Source organism: Sylvia atricapilla, chromosome 28, assembly GCF_009819655.1.
Source record: "Sylvia atricapilla isolate bSylAtr1 chromosome 28, bSylAtr1.pri, whole genome shotgun sequence".
NCBI classification, from domain to species: domain Eukaryota; kingdom Metazoa; phylum Chordata; class Aves; order Passeriformes; family Sylviidae; genus Sylvia; species Sylvia atricapilla.
Window position 1 is genome coordinate 2,326,254 of NC_089167.1, and position 23,830 is coordinate 2,350,083.

The 23,830-nt window shown below is 44.3% G+C and overlaps 2 protein-coding genes across 3 annotated transcripts; one reads left to right on the top strand and one right to left on the bottom strand.

Moving 5' to 3' along the window:
- Window positions 1-812: 812 nt before the first annotated feature.
- On the bottom strand, window positions 813-12,597 carry CDCA2 (cell division cycle associated 2). The gene is made up of 14 exons (XM_066337202.1): window positions 12,065-12,597; window positions 11,357-11,487; window positions 10,673-10,814; window positions 9,923-10,119; window positions 9,615-9,693; window positions 9,026-9,246; window positions 8,375-8,462; window positions 7,625-7,836; window positions 7,169-7,247; window positions 6,487-6,539; window positions 5,520-5,663; window positions 4,754-4,928; window positions 3,421-3,566; window positions 813-1,817 (listed from the first exon to the last, which is right to left on the bottom strand). Exons 1-14 carry the CDS (start codon window positions 12,540-12,542, stop codon window positions 1,116-1,118), a joined length of 2,847 nt encoding a protein of 948 aa, XP_066193299.1. The 5' UTR covers window positions 12,543-12,597; the 3' UTR covers window positions 813-1,115.
- Window positions 12,598-14,791: 2,194 nt separating this feature from the next.
- KCTD9 (potassium channel tetramerization domain containing 9) lies at window positions 14,792-21,918 on the top strand. 2 transcript variants are annotated; one of them, XM_066337012.1, is made up of 12 exons: window positions 14,792-14,869; window positions 15,821-15,942; window positions 16,561-16,604; window positions 16,765-16,861; window positions 17,065-17,123; window positions 17,789-17,917; window positions 18,349-18,416; window positions 18,759-18,854; window positions 19,556-19,705; window positions 20,038-20,143; window positions 20,458-20,591; window positions 20,764-21,918. In XM_066337012.1, exons 1-12 carry the CDS (start codon window positions 14,822-14,824, stop codon window positions 20,878-20,880), a joined length of 1,170 nt encoding a protein of 389 aa, XP_066193109.1. In that variant the 5' UTR covers window positions 14,792-14,821; the 3' UTR covers window positions 20,881-21,918. The 2 variants fall into 2 exon arrangements, with proteins under 2 accessions (XP_066193109.1, XP_066193110.1); XM_066337013.1 differs by lacking the exon at window positions 17,789-17,917.
- Window positions 21,919-23,830: the final 1,912 nt, after the last annotated feature.

Consider the following 23,830-nt stretch of genomic DNA (forward strand, 5'->3'; position numbering starts at 1 on the left):
CTGTGACAGCCCCAGGGTCACCCAGTGCTGGATTTGGGACTAAAAGCTGCACATTAACACCCAGACAGCTCAAGTACAAAGTGATTTCTATATGAAATCACACCTGATTGCAGTCCATCATAATTTCATTTGTCCAGTTTAATTCCATGGCACACTTCAGTTGCTGCTTTGTTTTGAACAGTAAAAGGAACAGCTACTTCTACTAATTTATTCAATTAGTATTTTATTAATTGGATTTTAGTATTTTACTAATTCACTTACCATTTTAGTATTTTAAATTTATTCAATTAAATTACTGATTTTTTAAGCTCTACATTGTAACCTCAGCCAGCCTCTCTGATTTTATCCCTGACATTTTTTTTTCCAGGTTCCTTCCAAGCAGAAAGCTCAGCCCAGCCTGCCCTCTCCTGGCAGCCAAGCACAGCATCCAACCAGGAACTTCCCAAACCTGACCCCAAAACCAAATCCCCAAGTCAAACATGAAGGGAACTGTTTTTGGAGGGATTAAGGACGTGGAGATGTGGCACTTGGGGCCACGGTTTTATGGGCCACAGGGCAGTGCTGGATTCTCATCTTAAAGCTCTTTTTCCAACCCCAAGGATTCTGTAACTCAAACAGCACTTAAAGAGTGCAGTTTCTTTCAAGTTGTTTGAGGAATTCTTGTCTTGGGAGAAAGATGTCTAAAAATCCAACTGCTCTGGTTGCTTTCAAGCTCTCTAAAAGCAGCCAAGTCCATCAAGGATTTTATCTCACATCCCTCATGGTCCAAAGCAGGCTGCTGAAGGGACTGTGTTGGACACAAATCCATTTCCTCCAGGCTGGCACCAGGATCCCTGTGGCCTGGAACACCTCAGGATGAAAAATGAAAGCAGCAGCAAACCCCAGAGCAGAGCTTCTTCTCCTCTCAGCCAATTTTATTTGCCACATGAATTTTATAGACAATAAAGATTTAAAACCTTTTTTTTTTTTTTTTTTTCCCTTTCAATGACCACCCTTTTACATTCAGGAGAATAATTCATGAACTCTAACACAAACTCTTACTCTAAGGAACTCTGCTCATGCCCAAACCCTTTCCAGAAGACAGAAATTGGTTCTTTACTCCCTCCTCTTCCCTTTCAAGAAGTGATTTCTTCCAAGAGGCTTCTCCTCCTGCAGCCCCTGCCAGGAGCAGCAGGGAGAGCAGCAGAGCCCTCGTTCTCTTTCCCTGGGGCTGGCAAAGGGAGCAGGTTTTGTTTCCTCACTTGAACATTCTCAGTTCCTGCCAGGATGGATGTGCTCCTACTTCTCCTGGCAGCTTTGGGAGCAGCAGCCAGAGGAGGCTGTTTGGGGATCTCCTCAGGAAGCTGCACCCAGGCAAGGCCCTGAGTGAGGGAATCCCTGCTGAGCCTCATGCTGCGCCTCACCCTGAGCTCAGCACTGGCCCTGCTGCTCCTGCTGCAGCCCTGCAGGGATCCCTCCTCCCTTCCCCTGCCCTGGGGAGCTGACAAAACCTCCTCCACGTTGTAAAAGGAAACTGGGACATCAGCCACTTCCACTTCCAGGTTTTCAACAGGAGGAAAGCAGAAGGTTTGGCTGCTTCTCCTTTTTCTCCTTGCTGGGTCGCCTCTGACAGAAGCCTTTTGAGGGCATTTGGTTCTTTGGGTAGCCTCCTGTAAATCCTGTTGTTCCAGAATTTCCAGCCCAGTTAGGAAATTTCCTTGTAAATCCTCCTTTTCTGTCAAGGAGCTGCTTTCTTTTGTTTCTCTTTCACATGGAGTGTCTTCACCTTGCTGGAAATACTCTGATGTATCTTCTGCGTCTGGCACAACGTTTGAAAACTGGGGGGATAAAAAAAATTAATAATTCTTTTTTTTCTTTTTTTTTAAATATAGGCAAGTGGTAATCCATAAAATCCTGGTTTCAAACAGCTGAACTGGCTACTCTTCTCCTCACCACATCAGCCTCCAAAATCCCAACAACTGACAGGGAATCCTACAGGCTGGGAGCTGTTTAATAGTGAGCCCAAACTTGGGGTGCTTGGGAAGCACAGAAAGCTGGAATGGGCAGGGCTGGAATAAAGATCATCCCCATTCCACCCCCTGCCACGGGCCCAGGCTGCTCAGAGGCTCAGCTGAGTCCTGAATGTCCAAAACCTCCTTCCAAGGATGAAGATTCCATGACCTCCAGCCTGCCTGCTCCAGTTTAATCCCTCCTGGTACAATTCTGCCTGAGGCCAGAGTGTTCTCAGCCCCACCAAGGTGTATCAAGCTCTGAGGGTTGACCAGCAACCTCCCAAAAATGGCTTCAAAATAATTAGTGAGATGGCTGATGGAGGGGTTTTGAAAAGGCAAAAAGGTTTTAATTAAAGGAGAAAATAACAAACTGTAGAGAAGGAAAGGATAGAAGCTGTGCACGGTGCAGGGAGGTCCCTTAAACCTGCTGAGACACCCCAAAAATGCCCTGAGAGACTCTCTGTGCTCTCTCTTAAATATTCTGTGACCTAGGAGGGATTTTTGGCTTGCTGCCCAATAGAAAATATCCACATTCCTCGAGGAACAGCTCAAGGACCCAACAGGTGCCTTTTTGTCCTGGCACTGAGCAAATTAGGATAAGAAGAGCACTGAACTTTCTGGTTCTTCTTCCTTAAAAGTTCAGGGGTGAAACTCAAACATTGAAATTCTCAATATTACTTTTCTAACACAGCTCTGCAAGAGCTTGGTAAAGGAAGAACCACAAACTCATTTGTTGGCCCTCAAGTCTGAAAAGTGACACATAAAAAAAACCTCTCTCCAAAAAAGATCCTTTTGGCCCTACAAGAATTCCAGCCCTCCAGTCAATAAGGGAGAGGGATGGGGCAGGAAATGCAGGGAAACAAGATGGGGATGAAGAAGAAAATATTGGCAGCATCAGGAAGACCAAAATAATAATCTTATTAAGACACAAGGAGAGACACTTGGAGAGGTAAAAAAAACCAAAACACACACACAAACACACACAAAAAAAAAAAAAACAAAAACAAAAACAAAACAAAAAAAAAAAAAACCAAAACAAAAAAAAAAACAACAAAAAAACACCAAAAAACCCCCAAAAAACAAAAAAAAAAAAAAAAAACAACACAAAAAAAACCACCAAAAACAACCCCAAACAAAACCCCGAAAACACCCCAAACCCCCCCCCCTGCAAAAAACCAAAACCAAAAACCCAACCAAACCAAACCAAACTACCAAAAAAACCCACCCCAAACAACCAAACAAAACCAAAACCAAAACAACAAAACAGCACCAACCAAAAGCCTCCTCCTGCCAGCAGCAGCAGGGAAAGCAGCAGAGCCCTCATCCCCTTTCCCTGGGGCTGGCAGGGGGAGCAGGTTTTGTTTCCTGAGCTGAATATTCTCAGTTCCTACACCAAGCCCCAGTGTTTTCCCCCAGACCCCTCAGGTACCTCGGCAGCACTGTCCAGGCCCCGTGGTGGCCCCTGAGGGTCCCCAGGGCAGGGGGCTGCTGCCTCCTCCAGGAGCCCTGTGACACTCGTCCCTGCGGCCTGGAGAGGGCTCACCCCGGGTCTGGCATCTCCCAAAGCTGCATCTTCTGCAGGAGGAGAAACAAACTGAGTCAATGGACAAAGTCGTCTGTGCCTTACATGGAAAGCTTCATGGTATTTTACTTCTTTTATGAATTATTTCATTTATTATTTACTTATATGAAAATAACCTTTTAAACATCGTCTGAAGGAGAACAAAGAAGTTGAGTGAATGGACAAAATCTTTTGAGCATTACAAGAAAAGCTTCATGGTATTCTACTTCTTTTATAAATTATTTTACTTATTATTTACCTGTATAAAAGTAACCAAAACACCCTCTGAAGGAGAATAAACAAATTGAGTGAATGGACAAAATCTTTGGTGCATTACAAGAAAAGCTTCATGGTATTTTTTAACGTCTTTTATAAATTATTTCATTTATTATTTACCTGTATAAAAATAACCTAAACACCCTCTGAAGGAGAATAAACAAATTGAGTGAATGGACAAAATCTTTTGTGCATTACAAGAAAAGTTTCATGGCATTTTTAAACTTCTTTTATAAATTATTTCGCTTATTATTTACCTGTATAAAAATAACCAAACACCCTCTGAAGGAGAATAAACAGATTGAGTGAATGGACAAAATCTTTGGTGCATTACAAGAAAAATTTCATGGTATTTTTTTAACTTCTTTTATAAATTATTTCATTTATTATTTACCTGTATAAAAATAACCTTCTAAACATCCTCTGAAGGAGAACAAACGAAGTGAGTGAATGGACAAAGTCTTCTGTGCATTATAAAAACAAAGCTTTGTGGCATTTTTACTTCTATAAATTATTTTACTTATTATTTACCTGTATAAAAATGGTATTATTTACCTGTATAAAAATGGTTCTAAAGAACCATCCCAGATAAACACCAGGGAACAAACCCAGCAGAAAGTTTAATCCATTAACTCATGGATGCAGAGTTAATTGGATGTTTTTAACTTTGCACATCCCTTAACTCTTCACACCCAAGTCACCAGCTTAAAGACCATGAAAACAGCAGCACCCAAAAGTAAAGAGGTGGATTTTTCTTTTGTCAGATTTACACTAGAGTAAAACAAGAACTGAACTGATCAGTTGGACATTATTAATTTATTAGATCCTCCAGATTCTGCTATTACACAAGCAATTAAAAGTAAAAAAGTGTAACTGCTGAAATAAAGGAACAGAAAGAGCAAAACAAAACTAAAATCCCAATGACCTGTAAAAAGTGTATCTGCCTTAGGTGAGTTTGGAGATGCCATGGAGGAGAAAACCTCTGGAATTTCAGGGATTGGGCTGAGGAGGGGTTTCCTGGAAGCTGTTTCTCTTTCCCCATACAAAGGTTCCTTGACTTTTTTCTTTCTTCTTTTCCCATAAACTGGGTATTTTGTTTTCTGAAAAGATCGAGAAGGAGAATAAAGCACAGTGACATTTTAATCATCCTCTACAATCTATTTCATTAAGTGACCTCATTACTGGATTTTGATGGATGACAAATGTTTTCCCTAAAAAGAAGGTTCCACTTCTTCTGCCAGCTACAGAATAATCTAAAAACTCAAAAAAGCAAAAAAAAAAAAAAAATTACTTTTCTAACACAGCTCTGCAAGAACTTGGTAAAGGAAGAACCACAAACTCATTTGTTGGCCCTCAAGTCTGAAAAGTGACACATAAATAAACCTCTCTCCAAAAAGATCCTTTTGGCCCTGTAAGAATTCCAGCTCTCCAGTCAATAAGGGAGAGGGATGGGGCAGGAAATGCAGGGAAACAAGGTGAGGATGAAGAAAAAAACATTGGCAACAACAAGAAGATAAAAATAAATCTTGTAAGATACAAGGAGAGACATTTGGAAGGAGAAATAACAATAAAACGAAATAAAAATAAAAAATAATTAAATAAGAATGGAAAAGAGTAAGAAAAAACAAGCATAAGTAAAAAAAATTAAAAATAAGAGCAGAACTCAGCTGCCAGCAGTGGCTGGCACTCACCTGGGTCTTTTTGGGAACAGTTGAGCTTGGATTCCTCTGTCTCTGAATTTTGCTCCTCTTGGGATTTTTGGTTTCTTTGCTGTTCTCTGTGTTTGTGTCTCCTGAGCTGCCCTGGGCAGTTCCCTCTGCCTGGGCCCTGCACTGCTGAGGAAAAATGGGGTTTTGGGGTGTTTGGGAGCACTGAAAACCCACCAGGCACCAGAATCAACTGCAATGAATCTCTATCCCCTCATTAGGACTTGGCACAAGTGGAAATGAAATATTGCAGAGTCATTTCACACAATCCAGTCCTGTTTGTGTCATAATGAATTTGATGGGATTTTGTATTTGTATTGTAGAAGTTTTGTATTATAATGGATTTTGTATTCTATTTTGTATTTGTACTGTAGAGGTTTGCATTTGTTCGATTTTGTACTCTAAGGACAGTTTGTATTTTGCATTTTATGGGTTTGCATTTGTTGAATTTTGTATTCTAATGAAAGTCAGGGTTTTGTATTGGTACTTTAGTTTTATATTTGTTGAATTTTGCATTCTAAGGAAAGCACAGTAAATTTTCATCTTGTTATTTAAGAAAACTGGTTATTTTTTTTATATTCCTCTGGTTTTTTGCCTTCCCCTCTCACCAAAGCTGTCCAACACTGAAACCTGAAAGCACTTTTCTTGTACAATCAATTCTGTGCCTTGAAATGCCAGCCACCCAAAACATTTTGTCAGATTATTAGGAAAGCTCCTGGAAAATTCAATAGAAAGTGTCAATTTAAGAATCAGGGTGTGTTTTTAATAACTGGAAAATCATTCTCACTGAAAAAAAAATCTCATTGCCTCAAAGCACTGAGGAGAGATTTCCATATAACCTGGATATGGAGAATCCTCATACTTGAGGCTGGAAAAAACTTCTTTAAGCATCAAGAGGGATAAATTAAGTTAAAAAAAAAATAAAGCAAATTTTATCCTTGAGGAAACTCACCTTCCTTTTAGTAGAACGAGTTGTTATCATGTCAGGTTTGTCACTTTCTGCTGCTGTAAATGGAAAAAAAAAAAAAAAGTTTAATCAATTTCAGTGCAAATGAATCACATTTTGAGGAAATTATCTACGTAATTTCTGGTATTATGCACTTCAGTCTTGAGTAGAAACTTAATCTTGAGGACCATCAAACATGGCAAGATAAAAAAATTGAACCTTGCTCTATCAAAATAGAGGAAAACTCAACTCAGGAGGATTTGGTAACAATGATTAGAACATCCACAGCTTTCATAGATAAATATGCACAACCCACTTTCAATTCTTTTGTTGTTTGGTTGCTGTTTAAAACTCATCAAAATTACAGGATCAGAATCAAGATTCTAAAAAAAAAAAATATTTACTTTAAGCAGTAAAATTTTCACAGAAAAGTATCACAAGTTTAAACAAGATCCAGTAAAGCTGAGGTAAACACTGCAAGGAGCTTCACAAGAAAATTCATTTCTTTCCATTTAAATGGCAGCATTCAAATTTAAGACAATTTAAATTTAAAACAATTGAAATATATCTCCTGTATTAAAAAAAAAAAAAAAAAAAAAAAAACAGAAAAATTAACCAAACCCCTCAACTCTCACTTTTTAGGTAGAAAAATTCATTATCTACTGATAAAAACACAAGTTGGGGTTACCTTCTGCATTTTCAGCAGGTGGAGGGGCTTCTGAGGCCACAGCATCTTCCAGGAATTCTGGGAGTGGCTCAACACCTTCCTTCAAATGAAAAATGGCATTTTTTTAGCAATAAATTACAGCAGATATTTGATGGACCTTGTCCATCAGTGTTTGAAGACAAAAAAGTGAGTTTGTTTTGTTTCCTTAGAGGAAACATTTTTGTGGCAAAAAGAAACACAGCAGCAAAAGGTAAGAAAAAGTGAAGGGAAAAACATTTCAAGGTAGAGAAAAACCTTCTAAAACCAGCAAAGTGCTGCTCAGAATTCTTAAAAACTCAACTTTTCAGCGTGATTCTAGAACTCCAAGCAGACTCTACTTTAATATTTCAGCAATTTGCAAAAGCAAGGAGGCTGGGAGGGGAAAATTAACCAAGAATTGATCAAGAATTCCTAAAGAATGGAGAAGAATAAACTGACCTCATCCCAACCAAAATCCAGGAGGGGCAGAGGCTCCTCAGAGAGGTGTGGCCCTGCCCTGGGGCTCTGCCCTTGGGGACACCCTGGGGAGGCTCCTCTGCGTAAGGGGGTGTTGGCAGGAAGGTTTTGGTCAAAGATTTCAGGGCTCAGATCTTCCCCAAAAGTCACTTTTTTCTTCTTGGGTGTTTTGGAGCTCTGAGTGTCACTTGTCTCTGTTGGAATTAAAAGAAAGAAAGAGTTGAGTGAAGGGGAAGTGGCACACATCATCTGAGGATTTGCATGAGATTTAAATATTCCTCTAAAAATCATCACCCAAACAATCAGCAAAATGTCACCTTGATACGGCCTGTGAGGCCAGGATTTTCACTCTGGATTTATTCAAAAATTGAAGAAGACTAAGTCTAAAAGACCAAGACTAAATTAAGAAAGACTAAAGACTAAGACTAAACTGTTCCCCAAGTTTCAGTTGAAAAGTGTAAAATTCCTTTAAAACCTCAGGGATCCTATTCTGGTGTTTGAGGCTTTCTGAAGTTTTAGGGATTTGATTAACTCTTTTTTTTTTTGGTAGACATTCCTTCCTTTTGCAATCTTGTTTTCCATGTCATCAGCAAGATGCCACAAGGAGGTCATTCAGCAGTGATTAATCCCAATAACCAGACTTAGCAAAGAGGCAAAACATTTTCATCTATTTAAAAAAGAACTAAAGAAAGCCAAGGGATTTTTTTTTTTTCTTAGAAAGAAGAATCTGACCTGTTTGCAACGTTTCAAAGGCTTTTACACGATTGGAGACTGCAGCAGATTCACCTCCTCCTCTGTCAATGGCACTGCTGGGGTATTCCTGTCAAATTTAAGGGATATAATTCAATAAAATTTAATTATTGTCCTCTAAGCAGCATTTAACAATCAGTGCTTTTGTTAAACCAAACCTACTTGTTTGCTGCATGAATAAAATGCAAAAAAATTCATTTCACAGAATGGTTGGGTGGGAAGGAGCTTAAAATGATCCAGCCATGGGCAGGGACACCTCCCACTGTCCCAGGCTGCTCCAGCCTGGCCTTGGGCACTTCCAGGGATCCAGGGGCAGCCACAGCTCCTCTGGGAATTCCATCCCAGCCCCTCCTCACCCTCCCAGGGAACAATTCCACCCCAATATCCCTCCTAACCCCATCCTTGGTCAGTTTGAAGCCATTCCCTGTGTCCTGGCACTGCTTTATAAAGCCTCTCCCTATTTTTCCCACTACCCCTTCAGGTCCTGGAAGGTGCAATTGGGTCACTTCAGATCCTCTCACAACATGAAAGCTCCCAAAATGACCCAGCAGCATTAAATCATTGCCAAATCATTCCCAACCCACGGCAATCAGTCACCAAAAGCACCTTTAAGCTCCTCCTGAGTGAACCAACCTTGAGGCTGTCCCTGAGCTCCATCCCTGGGGTTTTTTTCAGGATGGATCTCAGCAGGGAGCTGCTCTGGGAGAGGTCACAGCTGGGGAGGTTGTTCCCTGGTCCCAGAGGTGTCCTGGGGGTTTGGGTTCCACCCAGCATTCCCAGGCTCAGATCTTCCATGGGCCCAGTTTTCCTTGGGCTGAGCTCGGATACAGCATCACCCTGGGCAAACCTGGCAACTTGGGAGCAAGCACAGACACTGAGAGGTTAAAGGAAAACCCACAGAAGTTTAGTGCTGAAAACAAGAGCTGTGAAAGTGCACAAATCTTCTGTGCAGAAATACCTCAAAAAAAAAAAAAAATCCATCAGTCTGGAAATTCGGACTCTTTTTGTGCCGTATTTGCTATTTTCAGAAGTTTATAAAATATACACAAAAAAAAAAGTAGCACAACATGAAGGAAAAGTTACATCAGGTTTCTACTGCTAAATTGCTAAATTGTAGACAGGATGACAAATGTCAGCTGAAGCATTTCTTGATAAATATTGCAGTATTTTTATTTCCTAATGAGAGTTTAACAAAGATTCTAACAGTGCTGAATCCTCTTACCATGGCCTGGTTCCAGGGTATCTCCAGTTACAACAGCCCCCAAGGATTTAACAGGATTTTGCTGCTCAGAAATCCATTCCTAAAGAAAAAGTCACAGGACTTTTACAACAGCACCAACTATGGAGGGTTTTAATCCCACAAAGATTTCAGAGTTTTCTCCATCACCCACTATTTCAGCTGAATTTATTTTCCCAAAACACCCAGGGAAACGCTTACTTAATTAAATGCTTAGCAGGATTAGACATGGTAAATGAAGAAATTATCTATTTAATGTCTAACTTAAGAGGGTTTCTCCCCATTCAAAGCACCTTTGCAGTTGCAGGGTCAGGGACAATCCCAACTCGGTGTGGGGACAAGATGCTGCAGATCCTGAGCTCATTCCTGCTCCTCCTGGTCCCATTTCCACTTAAATTTCCTTTCAAAGCAGCTCCTCTGTTGCCCAACGTGAAGTTTTCACTCCAGTGCTGCAGGTTTGGCTGTTTTTTAAAAGGTGATTTGTTCTGAGCTGCCTCAATTCAAAAATAAAACAGAACCCAAAGAAACCACAAAGACAAACGTCAGGTTTGGCAATGAATTCTCTCGGTGTTTCTTCATCAAGAGGTGCAAAAAGTCAAGTCATGTTCTAGGTAAGGAGAAGAGCACATTTTTTTAGATCTCCTCTGAAAATAACATTGTCAACCTTCAAAACAAATGAAGCTATTATGTTTATCCAAATGTTATGAAGACCAGCAATAACAGAATAAAAACTATTCTCTGTTTCACGGGGAAAAAAGTGCCAAAAACATTAATCCTCAGTGAGAAACCCATCGAAGAGTACAAATCTAGGAACTAAAACTAAGGAAAGAATCCCAAAAATACAAGTTTTCAGAGAAACCACGAATCAAGGTGCATTAACATGGTTTCAACCAACAAAATAAACCTCAAACCAAACTCAAACACCTGTGCTGAGCCTTAAAAAGGAAGATTATTTTGTTTCATAAGAAGGACTTCATGCTTTGAGCCTAAAGGAAGAGCTGATCTAGAAGATAAATCACTGAGCAGGATGTTTAATAACTTACAGGAACCTTTTTCCTGGGAAAGCTCCCCGAGGTGAGGGAGCCCAGTCTCCCCCTCAGCCTCTTGCAGGGATTCAAAGGAGCCTTGGAAAGCATCAATCTTGTCCTTCAGAGGCCTCACGTTTGCAGGTTTAAAAGGACTAATCTGCCAAAACAAAATTCACTCCATCAGGCACTTCTTCCCTCAGCATTTGAGTTTTAATGACATAAAATGCCAAGATTTAATCTGGCTGTGATCGGATCTGTACGGTAAAAAATAAGGAGAAAAAGGAATTTTACCCAGAAATCTGGTACCTTTTATTGAATTTGATCTGTTTCTCTAGTCTAGAATTTGCTTTCTGACAGCCCAGGATAGTTCAAGTTATGAATGAATCTGATTAACAGAGTTAATTCATGCTTGAATTAACTTCACTTGGAACCAGCAAGGCTTTAATTAGCCCAAAACCAAGTGCAGCAAACACAAGAAATTAACACATCAGCAAAAGCTCATCATGGAGAAGAAATTCCAGTGTAAACCTGGAAGATCACCTTGTTCTGCAGTCAGGTGACCAAGGGACAGCAGCAAATGAATGTCATGTTCATTCCTTCTGCTGGCTTCTCCCCAAAACTTGCCTCCCCTTTTCCCAGAAAAAGGGGGTTCCTGGAGGGAAGGAAGTTTCCCATCAGGAATTTGGGAAGGATTCTCACCTGGGTGAAAGTTTCTTTCTGCCTGCTGCTCCTCTGCTGGGCCAGGTACCTGATGAGGGTGTTGTTCTCTGGTGAGCCCCTCAAGCCAATGGTTGATCTTCTTCTGAATTTTCGTGAATTTGGGGAAGTCCCTGAAAAGGGGACAAGAGGAGAGAGGTGAAAAAGAAAGTGCAAACTCACAGAACTGTAATACCTAAACTTCTAAAATGGTAAATTTTTTATCCTTTTATCAGGTTGATTAATGCTATTTATCCTAAGCTATGAAAATTACCTATGCTATTTATTCTCAGATACAAAATGACCTGCTCAGCCCAAGAAGCCTCCCTGAGCACATCAAATCAAGTGCCTAAAAAGCAATTAATAATAAATAATAAAAGCTAAAAGCCAAATCTGCCTTTTAGCTTTTCAATTGCTTGTTAGTCTTTACCAACACTTGCAGAATTTCTCTTGTGAAACCCAAGGCACTTCATTAAGTGAAGATTTAAGGAGATTTAAGTGTGTGGGATAGAACTTGTACAGTTAAATGCCAAAGTCATCCTATAGATGGGATATCATATAAAGATGTGGCAGCAGCAGCTTCTCAGAGTATGCTCCTGGGCATATCCAAGCTGATCACCTAAATTAAAGTCTCTGGCACCAGGTTGGACTAAAAGAGCTGGAGAAGCCCCTGTGAGAAGGACAAAAAGCCATTTGTCACCCCAGCCTCACCCGTGGGTCGTCTGCCAAAACTCTCCTGAGCCATCCCAAGCTCAGCATTTATCACAGCAGCAAAATCAACGGGTTTTTTCCTCTGTTCACAGAGTCCCAAATCAGCTTTTCCTTCCACTTTGTCCCTCTCAGGAGTGGAGAAGTCATTGCTGGAGAAATCCTCCTCGGTGTGCCAAGGCAAGGGGGGTTCACTGAGCCCCCCAAAACAGCTCTGAGGGAGCTGCCAGCTCCCATCACAGCCCTGGGGGGAACCCAAAATCTCCTCGGGGCCTTTGGGGCATTGCAGGGCACATTTTGGTGCCCGTGTCTGGTTCCCATCGCTGAAATTCTCCTTCTTGGATGGTCTGATGGGTTTGGATTTGGTCACTTTGAAGCTCTTCTGGTCTCTCGATGGTGTGAAAAAAGGCTCTTCCTTCTGTTCAGGACAACCACTCTCATTTTCTTTATCTTTCAAGGGATTTTTAGATCCTCTGAGCATTGTTTGGCACTGATTTGAAGGAACATTCACGCAGCTTTTTGCTCCTGTAATTACAGATTCCGATTGAAAAGAAAAGAACAAAAATTATTATTTGCTAACTACCCCACTCAAGCTTTCCCCCAAAACCCACATTTTATCCTGGAAAACACGTTTAACAGTGGGGTGGGAAGGGAAATTTATCCCTAAAAAACTGCAGGGAAAGGACACAAGGGGCAGGGACCAGAAAGAAAACCACAGAACAGTAAAAAATCTGCATAATCAACAGTGGCTCAGGGTAAGGAGCCACAGGGCTGTGATTTCACTCTATCAAACTTCCCGTTGATATAAAATACGTGTATAAAACACACGAATCATGATCACACTGCGACTGTTTTGCTCTGGGTGTTACAATAAATATCAGCAGTTTAATACTTCTTTTATTAACACTAATTAGCAGCAGAAAGAGAACACAAGTCTTGGAAAGAAACAACATTAGTAATGTATTTTTTGAATACCACCAGCTTTTATGTTGAAACTTTAAAAGGCTAGGGTTTTGTTTTTTTTTTTTGCAGTTAGTTTATTTAAGTTAATGACAGACAACTCAACAACGCGACTGAAACTTCGTTTTTACAAACACGCGCACTTTTAGAAGCAAAACTGGCGAAATTAAGCGGCTTAACAACGCCTGGACAACTTTTTTCTTCTATTTTTATTTTTTTTTTCTGCTCTCAGGCCGCAGCGGAGGCCGAGGGCCACAATCACAGCTACAAAACGAAGGAGAAATTCCCAACCCGGCAACTCCCACGGCTGTATCCCCCTGTCGGGAATGGCACCCCACAGACACCGAGGGCACCCCACAGACACCGAGGGCACCCCACAGACACCGAGCGCACCCCACAGGCACCGAGCGCACCCCACAGACACCGAGCGCACCCCACAGACACCGAGCGCACCCCACAGACACCGAGCGCACCCCACAGACACCGAGGGCACCCCACAGGCACCGAGGGCACCCCACAGACACCGAGCGCACCCCACAGACACCGAGCGCACCCCACAGACACCGAGCGCACCCCACAGACACCGAGCGCACCCCACAGACACCGGGCGCACCCCACAGGCACCGGGCGCACCCCACAGGCACCGAGGGCACCCCACAGGCACCGAGCGCACCCCACAGACACCGAGCGCACCCCACAGACACCGAGGGCACCCCACGGACACCGAGGGCACCCCACGGACACCGAGGGCACCCCACGGACACCGGGCGCACCCCACGGACACCGAGGGCACCCACAGACACGAGGGCACCCACAGACACCGAGGGCACCCCACAGACACCGAGGGCACCCCACGGACACCGAGGGCACCCCACGGACACCGAGGGCACCCCACAGACACCGAGGGCACCCCACGGACACCGAGGGCACCCCACAGACACCGAGGGCACCCCACAGACACCGAGGGCACCCCGGCTACCCTCGAGGGTTCTGAGGGCTCCCCGTTCCCGTTCTCTGCCCACCCCGAGGGCTCCCGGCTCCCAGCCACCCCTGAGGGTCCCCCGTTCCCATTCCCGTTCCCAGCCACCCCTGAGGGTCCCCCGTTCCCATTCCTGTTCCCAGCCCCCCCTGAGGGTTCCCTGCCGCTATTCCCGTTCCCAGCCACCCCTGAGGGTCCCCCGTTCCCGTTCCCGTTCCCAGCCAGCCCCGAGGGCTCCCTGCCGCTGTCCCCATTCACCCTGGCGGACTCTCCGCTCCCGCTCGCCGCCCTCACCTCAGCCCGGCTCCCGGCCCGCCTCGCAGGTTCAAACCGCGCCACGCCCCGCGGATCCCTCCGCGCCCCCGCCCCTTTGCCCACCCCCAGCGCTTTTAGCATCCACTCCGGCCCCAGCAGCACCGCAGCGAGAGCGGGTCATGGGGGTGACCCCTCAGCGCTGCTCTGCCCCCGAGCTGCGCGTGGCTTGGCAGGGATAAGGGGGGACTCTTTGATCTGGCGGAGGGATCGCGGGCGGTTGGTTCGAAGCACCGCTTCGGTACGGGAGGCAAGAAAAAAAAAAAAACTAAAACGATTAAATGAATTCATTCAACGGCCCGCGTGCACGTGACGGGCGGCAACCAATCATAGAGGGAGTATGCAAATATAGCCGCGTCTTCCTCCCGCGATTGGCTACTGCGCTAGCTTTGCCCCGCCTACTCGCTGCCCATTGGGCGGATACGCAGCGCCGCGCGGCGGTGATTGGCTGGGAGTCCTGCCCGTCAGCGCCGGCCCCTTCCGGGTGTCGGCGCGGCGGCGGGCGCAGCATGAGGCGGGTGACGCTGTTCGTCAACGGCAGCGCCCGCAACGGGAAGGTGAGACCAGGCCCGGGCCGTGTCTCCGCTGCCCGCGGGTCCTTCCCGGCCCTGTCCTCCCCGAAACCTTCCCGGGCAGCCGGGCCTGCGGCGTTTCCACACTCGCTGCCTGTGCAGGGAATCGCGAGGGAATCGTGACAGGCGGGGAGATGTCGTGGGTTGGGAGCTTTAGGGAGTCGCGTCCGGCTGCTCGTGTCAGGCGCAGCTGTGGGATGAGGGCTCTGAGGGGAGGTTGACCCTGCAGGGGTGGGGAGGGTACAATGGGAATAATCGTATTTAATTGTTTAAAACCTCGCTAAAATCGTTTGGAGACTGAAAACAGTGATTTTTTTTTTAGGCCTAAGCAGTGTTTGTCCAGCAGAGGAAAAAGCCCGGGGATGCAATTCCACAGAGAGCCCGCAGTGATCTTTATGTTTCCATCCACATTCTGAATGTGGACGTTGACGTGACTGTGCTTTAATGTGTAATTCTGTTAATTCTGGCCGTGATCCCGCTATTTCCAGCCGGGCCTGGGGTGCAGGAGTTGGTGTGAGCACATTTCAGCCCTGCAGTTGTGCTGAATCGTGTGTGTGATGCTGATTTTCCCATCCACATCCTGAGTGCAGACAGTTCGTGTGCCTCTCCTTTAACCCTTGGTTTTAGGGAGGGAAATACCTTTTGGGAAAGGCTTGGAACAGAACAAGCAGCAAGATTTCTTTAAAGAAACAAAAGAATTATATTCTTACAGGACCAACATCTATTCCCTCGTGGCTGTTGCAGTGAGTTTTAGTGGGAGCTGTGCAAAAGCCACCCTGGTTTTTTGTGTTCCAACACCAAAGTCGGTCTTTTCCCCTTGTTTTTTGCTCCTCCTGATCACCCTGAAGCGGCAGAACTTTGGGAGCACAGTTCCCCGGTTTTTGGTTGGTTTTTGTCCCCAAAAAACAAACCCAGCTGCTCTGTTCTCTCCCCCAGGTGGTGGCTGTGTATGGGACTCTCTCAGATCTGCTCTCTGTGGCCAGCAACAAGCTCGGCATCAAAGCCACCAGCGTTTACAACGGGAAGGGAGGGCTCATTGATGACATTGCTTTGATCAGGTGAGGATCAGCCAGGAAAAGGCAAATTAGGGCTGTGCTTTAAGAGACTGACCTGTTAATTAATCCTCCTTTAATCAGGACCCTAAAAGCAGATGTGATCATTTCCAAGCAGGATGCCCAAAGGTCCCTTCACATCTTTTTGACTTCTTTTTAATTTCAGAGCATTTATTGGTTCAGAGCTTGGTACAAGTTGTGTTTGGGGCCTTTGCAGCTCCTCCTGTGTTGATTCCAGGGCAATGTTTGTGCCATGAAATCCCCACTGTTCCAGTCAGCCCTGCAATGGGGGGTTTTCTGTAAAGGAGAAAAAATCTGTCACTGCTTTGGCTTCACAGAATAGTCCCAAACTGGGGAGGAAAAGAGCTGTTTTGTAAGAATTAATTGATTACACAAATGGTCCTTACCTGGCTGCTGCAGGTAAAATCTCTGATTGAGGCAGTCCATTCCAATCCAGTAGAACCTGCAAAATAGAGATAAAAAATCAGATGCAGAAGTTCCAGGTAATGGCCACTGGTCCTAATTTATCTGAAAGTAATCAGGAGAGGTTCCACTGTCAATTAGATGAAGAATAAATTATGATTAACCTTCTTTTTCTCTTCCCTCTGCCCCTTCCTCACTCAGGGATGATGATGTTTTGTTTGTCTGTGAAGGGGAGCCCTTCATTGGTGAGTCTGTAATTTGTACATTTAACCTTTTATTTAAGAGAGTTTATTTTGCTTTCACACAAACTTAAGATTTTATTTTGTGCTGTTTTCAGAAGATACCTCTTTGTAATTGAAGAATATTCACAATTTTTCCAGTAATGACTTTGTTTCTTCTCTGCAGATCCTCAGACTGATGGGAGGGCTCAGGAGGAGCTGACAGGGTCCCACACAGACTGGCTGACTCTCAATGTGGGAGGCAGATATTTCACCACCACCCGGTAAAAATGGTCTTCAGAAACTTCAAAGACTTCATTTCAATACAGCAAACGATCTTAAAAATTACCTTACTGTGAACCAGGAGCTCTTTGACTCCAGTAGCTCACTCTGTATTTCATGTTTGCCACCACATTTTGGCAAGAAATTAAGTCTTAAACATTTCCAGATGAAGGAAAAGTAAAGTTGGGCTGCTTTTGTTTTCTAGGAGCACTTTGGTTAACAAAGAACCTGACAGTATGTTGGCCCACATGTTCAAAGACAAAGGTGAGTACACTGAGATAAACTTCATTATTTTTAAGTAATAATTGAGCAAAGTAGGCAAAAGTCACTGTCAAACCAAAGCTCTTGTTCATAAAGTAAAATAGCCAAATATGTTCAAGTACCAGAGCAGAACAGAGAATTATTTTTTAATAGCTTTATTTCTCTCTGTTTATCATCTCACCACTTAATGTTGATCATCTCACAAACTGCAAATGCAGCTCCCATCCTTTGTGAGCAGTTTGGCTCCTTTTTTGTTGGTTCATTTATTTCATTTGAGGTTTTTCCATCTTGTTGCATCTTCCTCAGTTTTGTCAGCAGAGCCAATGAGCAAACTGTGCACGAGGCAGCCCTGGGGAGACAATCAGACTGAAAAATTCCAGTGCTGCTTTTATCCTAACCATGATTCTTTTGTGTGTGCTAAAAAAATTCAGTTATTCAGAGCAGGAACAAATTCATTTTAAGCTGATTTTTTTTTTTCCCCTCCCCACTCCTCTTTTCCTTCCTTCTCTCTCCGAACCGCCCTTCCAAGTGGAATATTTGCTATTCCAATCCCTTTTGGTAATAATAATTTAAAAAAAAAACAACAAACCACCTCTGCAAACTGAAGCAAATGCTCTTCTATCACTACATCAAAAGTAATTTTATATATATATATGTTGTGGAAACAGATGCTTGGGGGAATAAGCAAGATCCTAGAGGAGCTTTCCTCATTGACCGCAGTCCCGAGTATTTTGAGCCCATTTTGAACTATTTGCGTCACGGACAGCTCATTGTAAATGATGGCATTAATTTGCTAGGTAGGTATTACCTGACATCTCCTAAATTATTCCTGCTTGGAACTGAAGCCAGGGTGGGAGCTTTGTGTGCTCCCTTTGTGGTTGGGAGTTTTTCCCCCTTTGGTAGATTTGTTCTCAGCAGTGCAGCTCCATGTGCTTGCTTTCTAATGAGGATATTATTTGGTTATTAATAATGGTTGTTTCTCTTTGGAGCATTAAAAAAAATCCATGCTGGATTAATAGCTGCTATTCTGGAATTGATCTCTTTAACCTAATGCTAATGTTGTGTCTTGAGTTGTGTTTTTCCTTTTAGCTGCAAGCAAACTTTTTCCTCTCTGCCCAGTTGCATCCAGTATAATGTGTGTGTGTTCTCCAGTAAGGGGAGAGAACAGTGCTGCTCTCTGGATCAGCAGTTCCCTGGAATAACCAGCACTGCTTTCTTTCTTTTGTAGGGGTTTTGGAAGAAGCCAGGTTTTTTGGGATCGACTCCCTCATTGAACACCTGGAAATTGCTATTAAGGTACTTTTTGCTCTCTGTAAGCCCTGGATGCACATCCTGCTCTCCCAGGGAGTGTGGAACTCAGAATTGAGTGTCCCCAGAATTGCCAGGGAATGTGGAACTCACTCAGGGCTGTCCCCAGAATTGCCAGGGAATGTGGAACTCAGAATTGAGTGTCCCCCAGAATTCTCAGGAAATATGGAACTCAGGGCTGTCCCCTTCTCTCCCAGGGAATGTGGAATTTATTCCTGTCCCCTGCTCTCCCAGGGAAGGTGGAACTCACTCAGAGCTGTCCCTGCTCTCTCCTCTCCCCAGAATTCCCAGGAAATGTGGAATTTATTGCTGTCCCTGCTCTCTCCCCAGAATTCCCAGCCAGCTGAGGATCACTCTCCCATCTCCCGGAAGGAGTTTGTCCGATTCCTGCTGGCAACACCCACCAAGTCTGAGCTGCGCTGTCAGGTGAGGGAGCTCAGCCTTTGTCCTCCCAAAAAACCCTGCAGGAATTGCTTCCCAAGACCTGACCCAACCCTGACCCTCTCACACTTTAAAACCACAGTCTGTTTTAAGGAAATATCCAAGTCTTGAGAGCGACGCATTTACGTTTTGTGGTGTAATGTGATAGAATAAATAATCTTGTGAGTGTATGTTTATACAGAACTATGGAATTTAAACAGTCCCAAGAAAAAAGGAAAAAAAAGACAGTCCAGAGAAGCTTCTTTGCCTCAGCTAGCTAAATGAACTAAAAGCAAAAAAGGGTTGGAAGGGACCTTAAGGATAATGCTGTTCCAATCTGCCATCTGGCAAGGACACCTCCCACTGTCCCAAGGTGCTCCAACCTGGCCTTGGACACTTCCAGGGATCCAGAGGCAGCCACAGCTCCTCTGGGAATTCCATCTCCACCCTCACAGAGAGGAATTTCTTTGCAATATCCCATCTAAACCTGATCTCCAAATCCACTGCACTCTCTGTCCAAATAAAAAAAAATCTTTCCCATCTTTTTATCAGCCCCTTTAAGGTACTGAAAATGTTTCAGCACATCAGTTTATCTGTCTAGTTTAGACACACAACTCCCCAGCCGTGTTTCTTTTAATCCTTTTGTGTCCAGACCTCCCCCTTCCCTTTCCTGTCACATTTTGGAGCTGTTCACTGCCCTTTTCCAGGGTCTGAATTTCAGTGGGGCCGACCTTTCCCGCCTGGATCTTCGCTACATCAACTTCAAGATGGCCAATCTGAGCCGCTGCAACCTGGCCCACGCCAACCTGTGCTGTGCCAACCTGGAGAGAGCTGACCTCTCTGGCTCTGTGCTGGATGTAAGCATGCTGCACCCTGGGCAGCCTCAAAAAACAAGGATAGGAGCCAAAAAAACCCACATTTTTCCCAATGTTTTCTGTGGTTGTTTCAGCATTCTCACATTTCCTCATAGTGACAGAGGGGTTGTGCTTTGGGGTGTTGTAATTTCTCAAAAAATAGGGATTGGAACAACAAAAAAGATAAAATCAGTTTCTCCCATTTGTTTTTTTCTGGGGTTGTTCCTCACAGTGACAAGGGGGGTTGTGCTCTGGGGGGGTTCAGTTGTAATGCAGAGTTTAAATCTCTGTCCTGCTGGTTTTTGGGTTTTTTATTTTCATCCTGTCTCTGGCAGTGTGCAAACCTGCAAGGGGTGAAGATGCTGTGTTCCAACGCAGAGGGAGCATCCCTAAAAGGCTGCAACTTCGAGGACCCATCAGGCCTTAAAGCTAATTTGGAAGGTAAGATTTTTGCCTGTTAATTATTCCCTGGAAACAGCTCTGTGCCTCTTAACTTTATGTGGCAAAAGTTGAGCTGTGTTTGTACAGTCTGTGGGGTGAGCCCACAGCTCTGGGCTGGTTCTGCTGAATAATCAGTAAATTCCCAGTTCTGCCTTGACCTCTCCCAGTTCATTGGATTCCCAGTTCTGTTTTGACCTCTCCCAGTTCATTGGATTCCCAGTTCTGCTTTGACCTCTCCCAGTTGACCCAGCTCTTGGGAATCATCTCCTGAAGCATTCCTGGCTCATTTCCCTGCCGTGTTGGGTGTGTTGCAGGTGCCAACCTGAAGGGTGTGGACATGGAGGGCAGTCAGATGACAGGAATCAACCTCAGAGTGGCCACTCTGAAAAATGCCAAATTAAAGAACTGCAACCTCCGAGGAGCCACGCTGGCAGGGACTGACCTGGAGGTGAGTTAGCTATCATTCCTTATCCATATGGATACATAAATACATGGATGTGGGCAAAAAGATGGTGATTTGGGGGATTGGTGGGTTTTCTCCAAAGTTAAACAGAGTTAAGGGACTTAAAGCAGAGTTCTGTCTCTATTTAATTAATGATAATTTTCCTTTCCCCCTTCAGAATTGTGACCTGTCGGGTTGTGACCTACAGGAAGCCAATTTGAGGGGCTCTAACGTGAAGGGAGCTATCTTTGAGGAGATGCTGACCCCCCTGCACATGTCCCAGAGTGTCAGATAGGGGCCAGGACGTGCTGCAGAGGAAGGAATTCAAACATTCATCGTGACTTTCTTCACCTCCTCCCCCTTCCTGAGTTCGAGTCATGGTTATTTAGCCACCTTACATTTGCAGTAGTGCCTAGGTAAACTTTTTGATCCACTTTTGGGGAGGGAAGTTTTGTTCTCAGAGGTACCAACAGAGAGTTTGGGCCTCTGTGAGCAGAGTGAGGAAGTGAGCTGATGTTGAAACCAGAGAGTGTGGCTGGTTCTGGGGTGGGAAAGAGTTCAGTGGTTTTATTGTTTTAGCATTGCCTCACTTTGGAATGCATTTTAATTTATACAAAGCACAAGATATGCAATTCTATTTATTAAATCTGTAGCTGCAATATGAATAGAAGATGTTAACTCCTGTACAGTAGCAACCAAGTGGAGGTTTACAGGTGAATTTCCAGGCTGTGGCCATGCCAGGCGTGGCTCAGTGTCCCCAGGGGGTGCTCAGGTCTCTGCTGGAGTGGAAGCTGATGGGAACATCCCTGCTCACAAATTGGATGTCTTTAATTAATCTCTCCAAACGAGCGTGGAGGTGCGCTGTTAATGAGAGCTGGTGAGGAAAATCCTCTTCTCACATGTCCTGCCTGCTCCAGGCTGGAGCTCCTGCAGAGTTGTCACCCTTGCTGGTGAATTCAGAGCAGAGAGCAGAGCACAGAGCTGCCACCAAAGCAGAAAGAGGCAGAGGAGCCCCAGCTCATGCTTCTCATGCCTTCAGCAGGTGAATCTTTCCCTGGTTCCTTCCCCTCCATCTACTATGCAAAAAGACTCCCTGAAAGCTCCCTGGGCATCGTCCTTTTCCTTCCTGTTCCTTCTGGGCTGCTGCAGGTGCCTGTAAAAGCAGCTCACCTGTGGCCAGGTGCCCTCCCACAGCTGCTGGAGCTGCTTTTGGGGGGGAATTGTGCAGGGCAGAGGCCTCAGTGCCCCTGGATCTGGATAAGGAGCTGCTTTTCCCTGTAGGATCCGTGGAGTTCTCAGCTCACGCCACCTTTATTTTACACACAATCAAAAAGACGTGAAGAAACTATACCAAAAAAGGAAAGAAAAAAAAGAAGAAAAGGTGCATCAAGAACTTACCTCAGATGCTTCAACCACCCCAAAGTTAAAACTAACCTTGAATTTAAGGAGATCAAGCTGTTACTGTAGAAATACAAAAGATGACTAAGAACCAGTGGATGCCAGCTGGAGTCCCACAGGAGCTGGACTTCCACAGTTCTTTCCAGGGGACTTTTGTCTCCCTTGCAGTGCAATTTCTGTTGTTTTGTAGTCTCAGTTGTTGTTACAAAAAAAAAAATGCTGCTTTGCCACCAGTCTGGGAAGGAGCAGTGATGGTTGGGGATCAGCAGAGGATGTTTTGGAGGGGGAATTGCAGGAATTATTAATTTGGTTTGACTCGGGCAAGTGCCATGAACTTGCAAGGCTCAAAATCCCAGAGCTGCCAGGTTCAGAACTGGGATTATTTCCTGCAGCTCCCTCTGGATCAGGCTCTAGGACAACACTTTATCCTTGGAAAAACGACCTGGAGGTTCCAAGGAAATATTGCAGTGTGACTTTGGAGTCCTTTTCTCCCACCTCATGGCTTTCAGTGGGAATGTTGCATCTGTTGCAGTTAGAAGAAGATTCCTAGGGCTAGAGAAACAAATGAATTATTTTTCTTTATCATATTTTGTAGCTGGCAGAAGCAAAATTATTGTATGGAAAAAATATAAATATATATATATATATATCTATTTTCATAATCACTGTGTATAAAATCTCTTTGAGCTTTCACTGAAGCACTATGGAATAATCACAGCATGTGGCACCATCATTCACAGCTGGATTTTAGGTACCTCTTTGGCCAGGACAGAGCTGTGGCAAGAGCTCTGTGTAGAATTTCCAGCTAATTTAAGTTGCATTAATAAAAAAAGTGTGAAAGAGAAAAAAAAAAAGTGGCTTGGTTGTTTTTCATCTGAATAAAAACCCCAAATCTGACCTGTGAGACAAACGAGATTGTTTTGTTTTGTTTTAAGCATAAAATACCTGCTAGAAAAACAACTGTGCTGTGGGGGTTCTGATCCATTCATTGGGAGAATTTACATGGAATTGGGTTTGGTTTGTCATTCCTCTCCAAGATTTCTCAGCCTTTTTGTCCCCACCCTTCATATTTGCTTAATAAAATCGTTGGAGGCAGAATAGTCCGAGAATCATGGAATATCCTGAGCTGGAAGGGACCCAAGGATCATAAATATCCCAATTCCTGTGGAGAAAAAGTTCAAAGCTGTTGAGGGCAGACTCCCATCAGACCCAGGCTAAGTGGTGCTTAATTATTGAACAAAACTCTTTAAAAAATGTCCAAACCAAACCTGCTCTTACCTTTAAATAACTTATTTCTTGAAGGCTCACCAGGGAAGGAAGGAGGCTCCAGACACAAGAAAATCCCTGGGTGAATCACACCAGAGGAGCAGCAACATTTCTGCCCCCGAACCCAAATTTTCACAGCTTGAGTTGAGCTCAGGGAGTGGGAGGAGCACTGGGGCAGGAAAATGACTCTGCTCAGAGTCACCAAATCCTCCCTCAATTACTGACTGATTACACTGCAGCCATTAAAGCTCCAAGAGGTCAGAGGATGTTTGGAGAAGGGGGAGCACGAGACATTGAGGTGGCACAGAGCAGCAAGGCAGGAGAAAAAATACAATTTCTGCAGTCAAAATTCCTGCACTGAACTCCTGCATGCAAATCAATCTTCATAAACGGCTCAAGATTGAGAAACAGGGAATTATGGAATGGTTTGGGTTGGAAGAGGACTTAAGGATCGTTTCCATCAATTCCATCCCCAAAACCTCCCACTGTCCCAGGCTGCTCCAGCCCGGCCTTGGGCACTGCCAGGATCCAGGGGCAGCCACAGCTCCTCTGGGAATTCCAGCCCAGCCCCTCCTCACCCT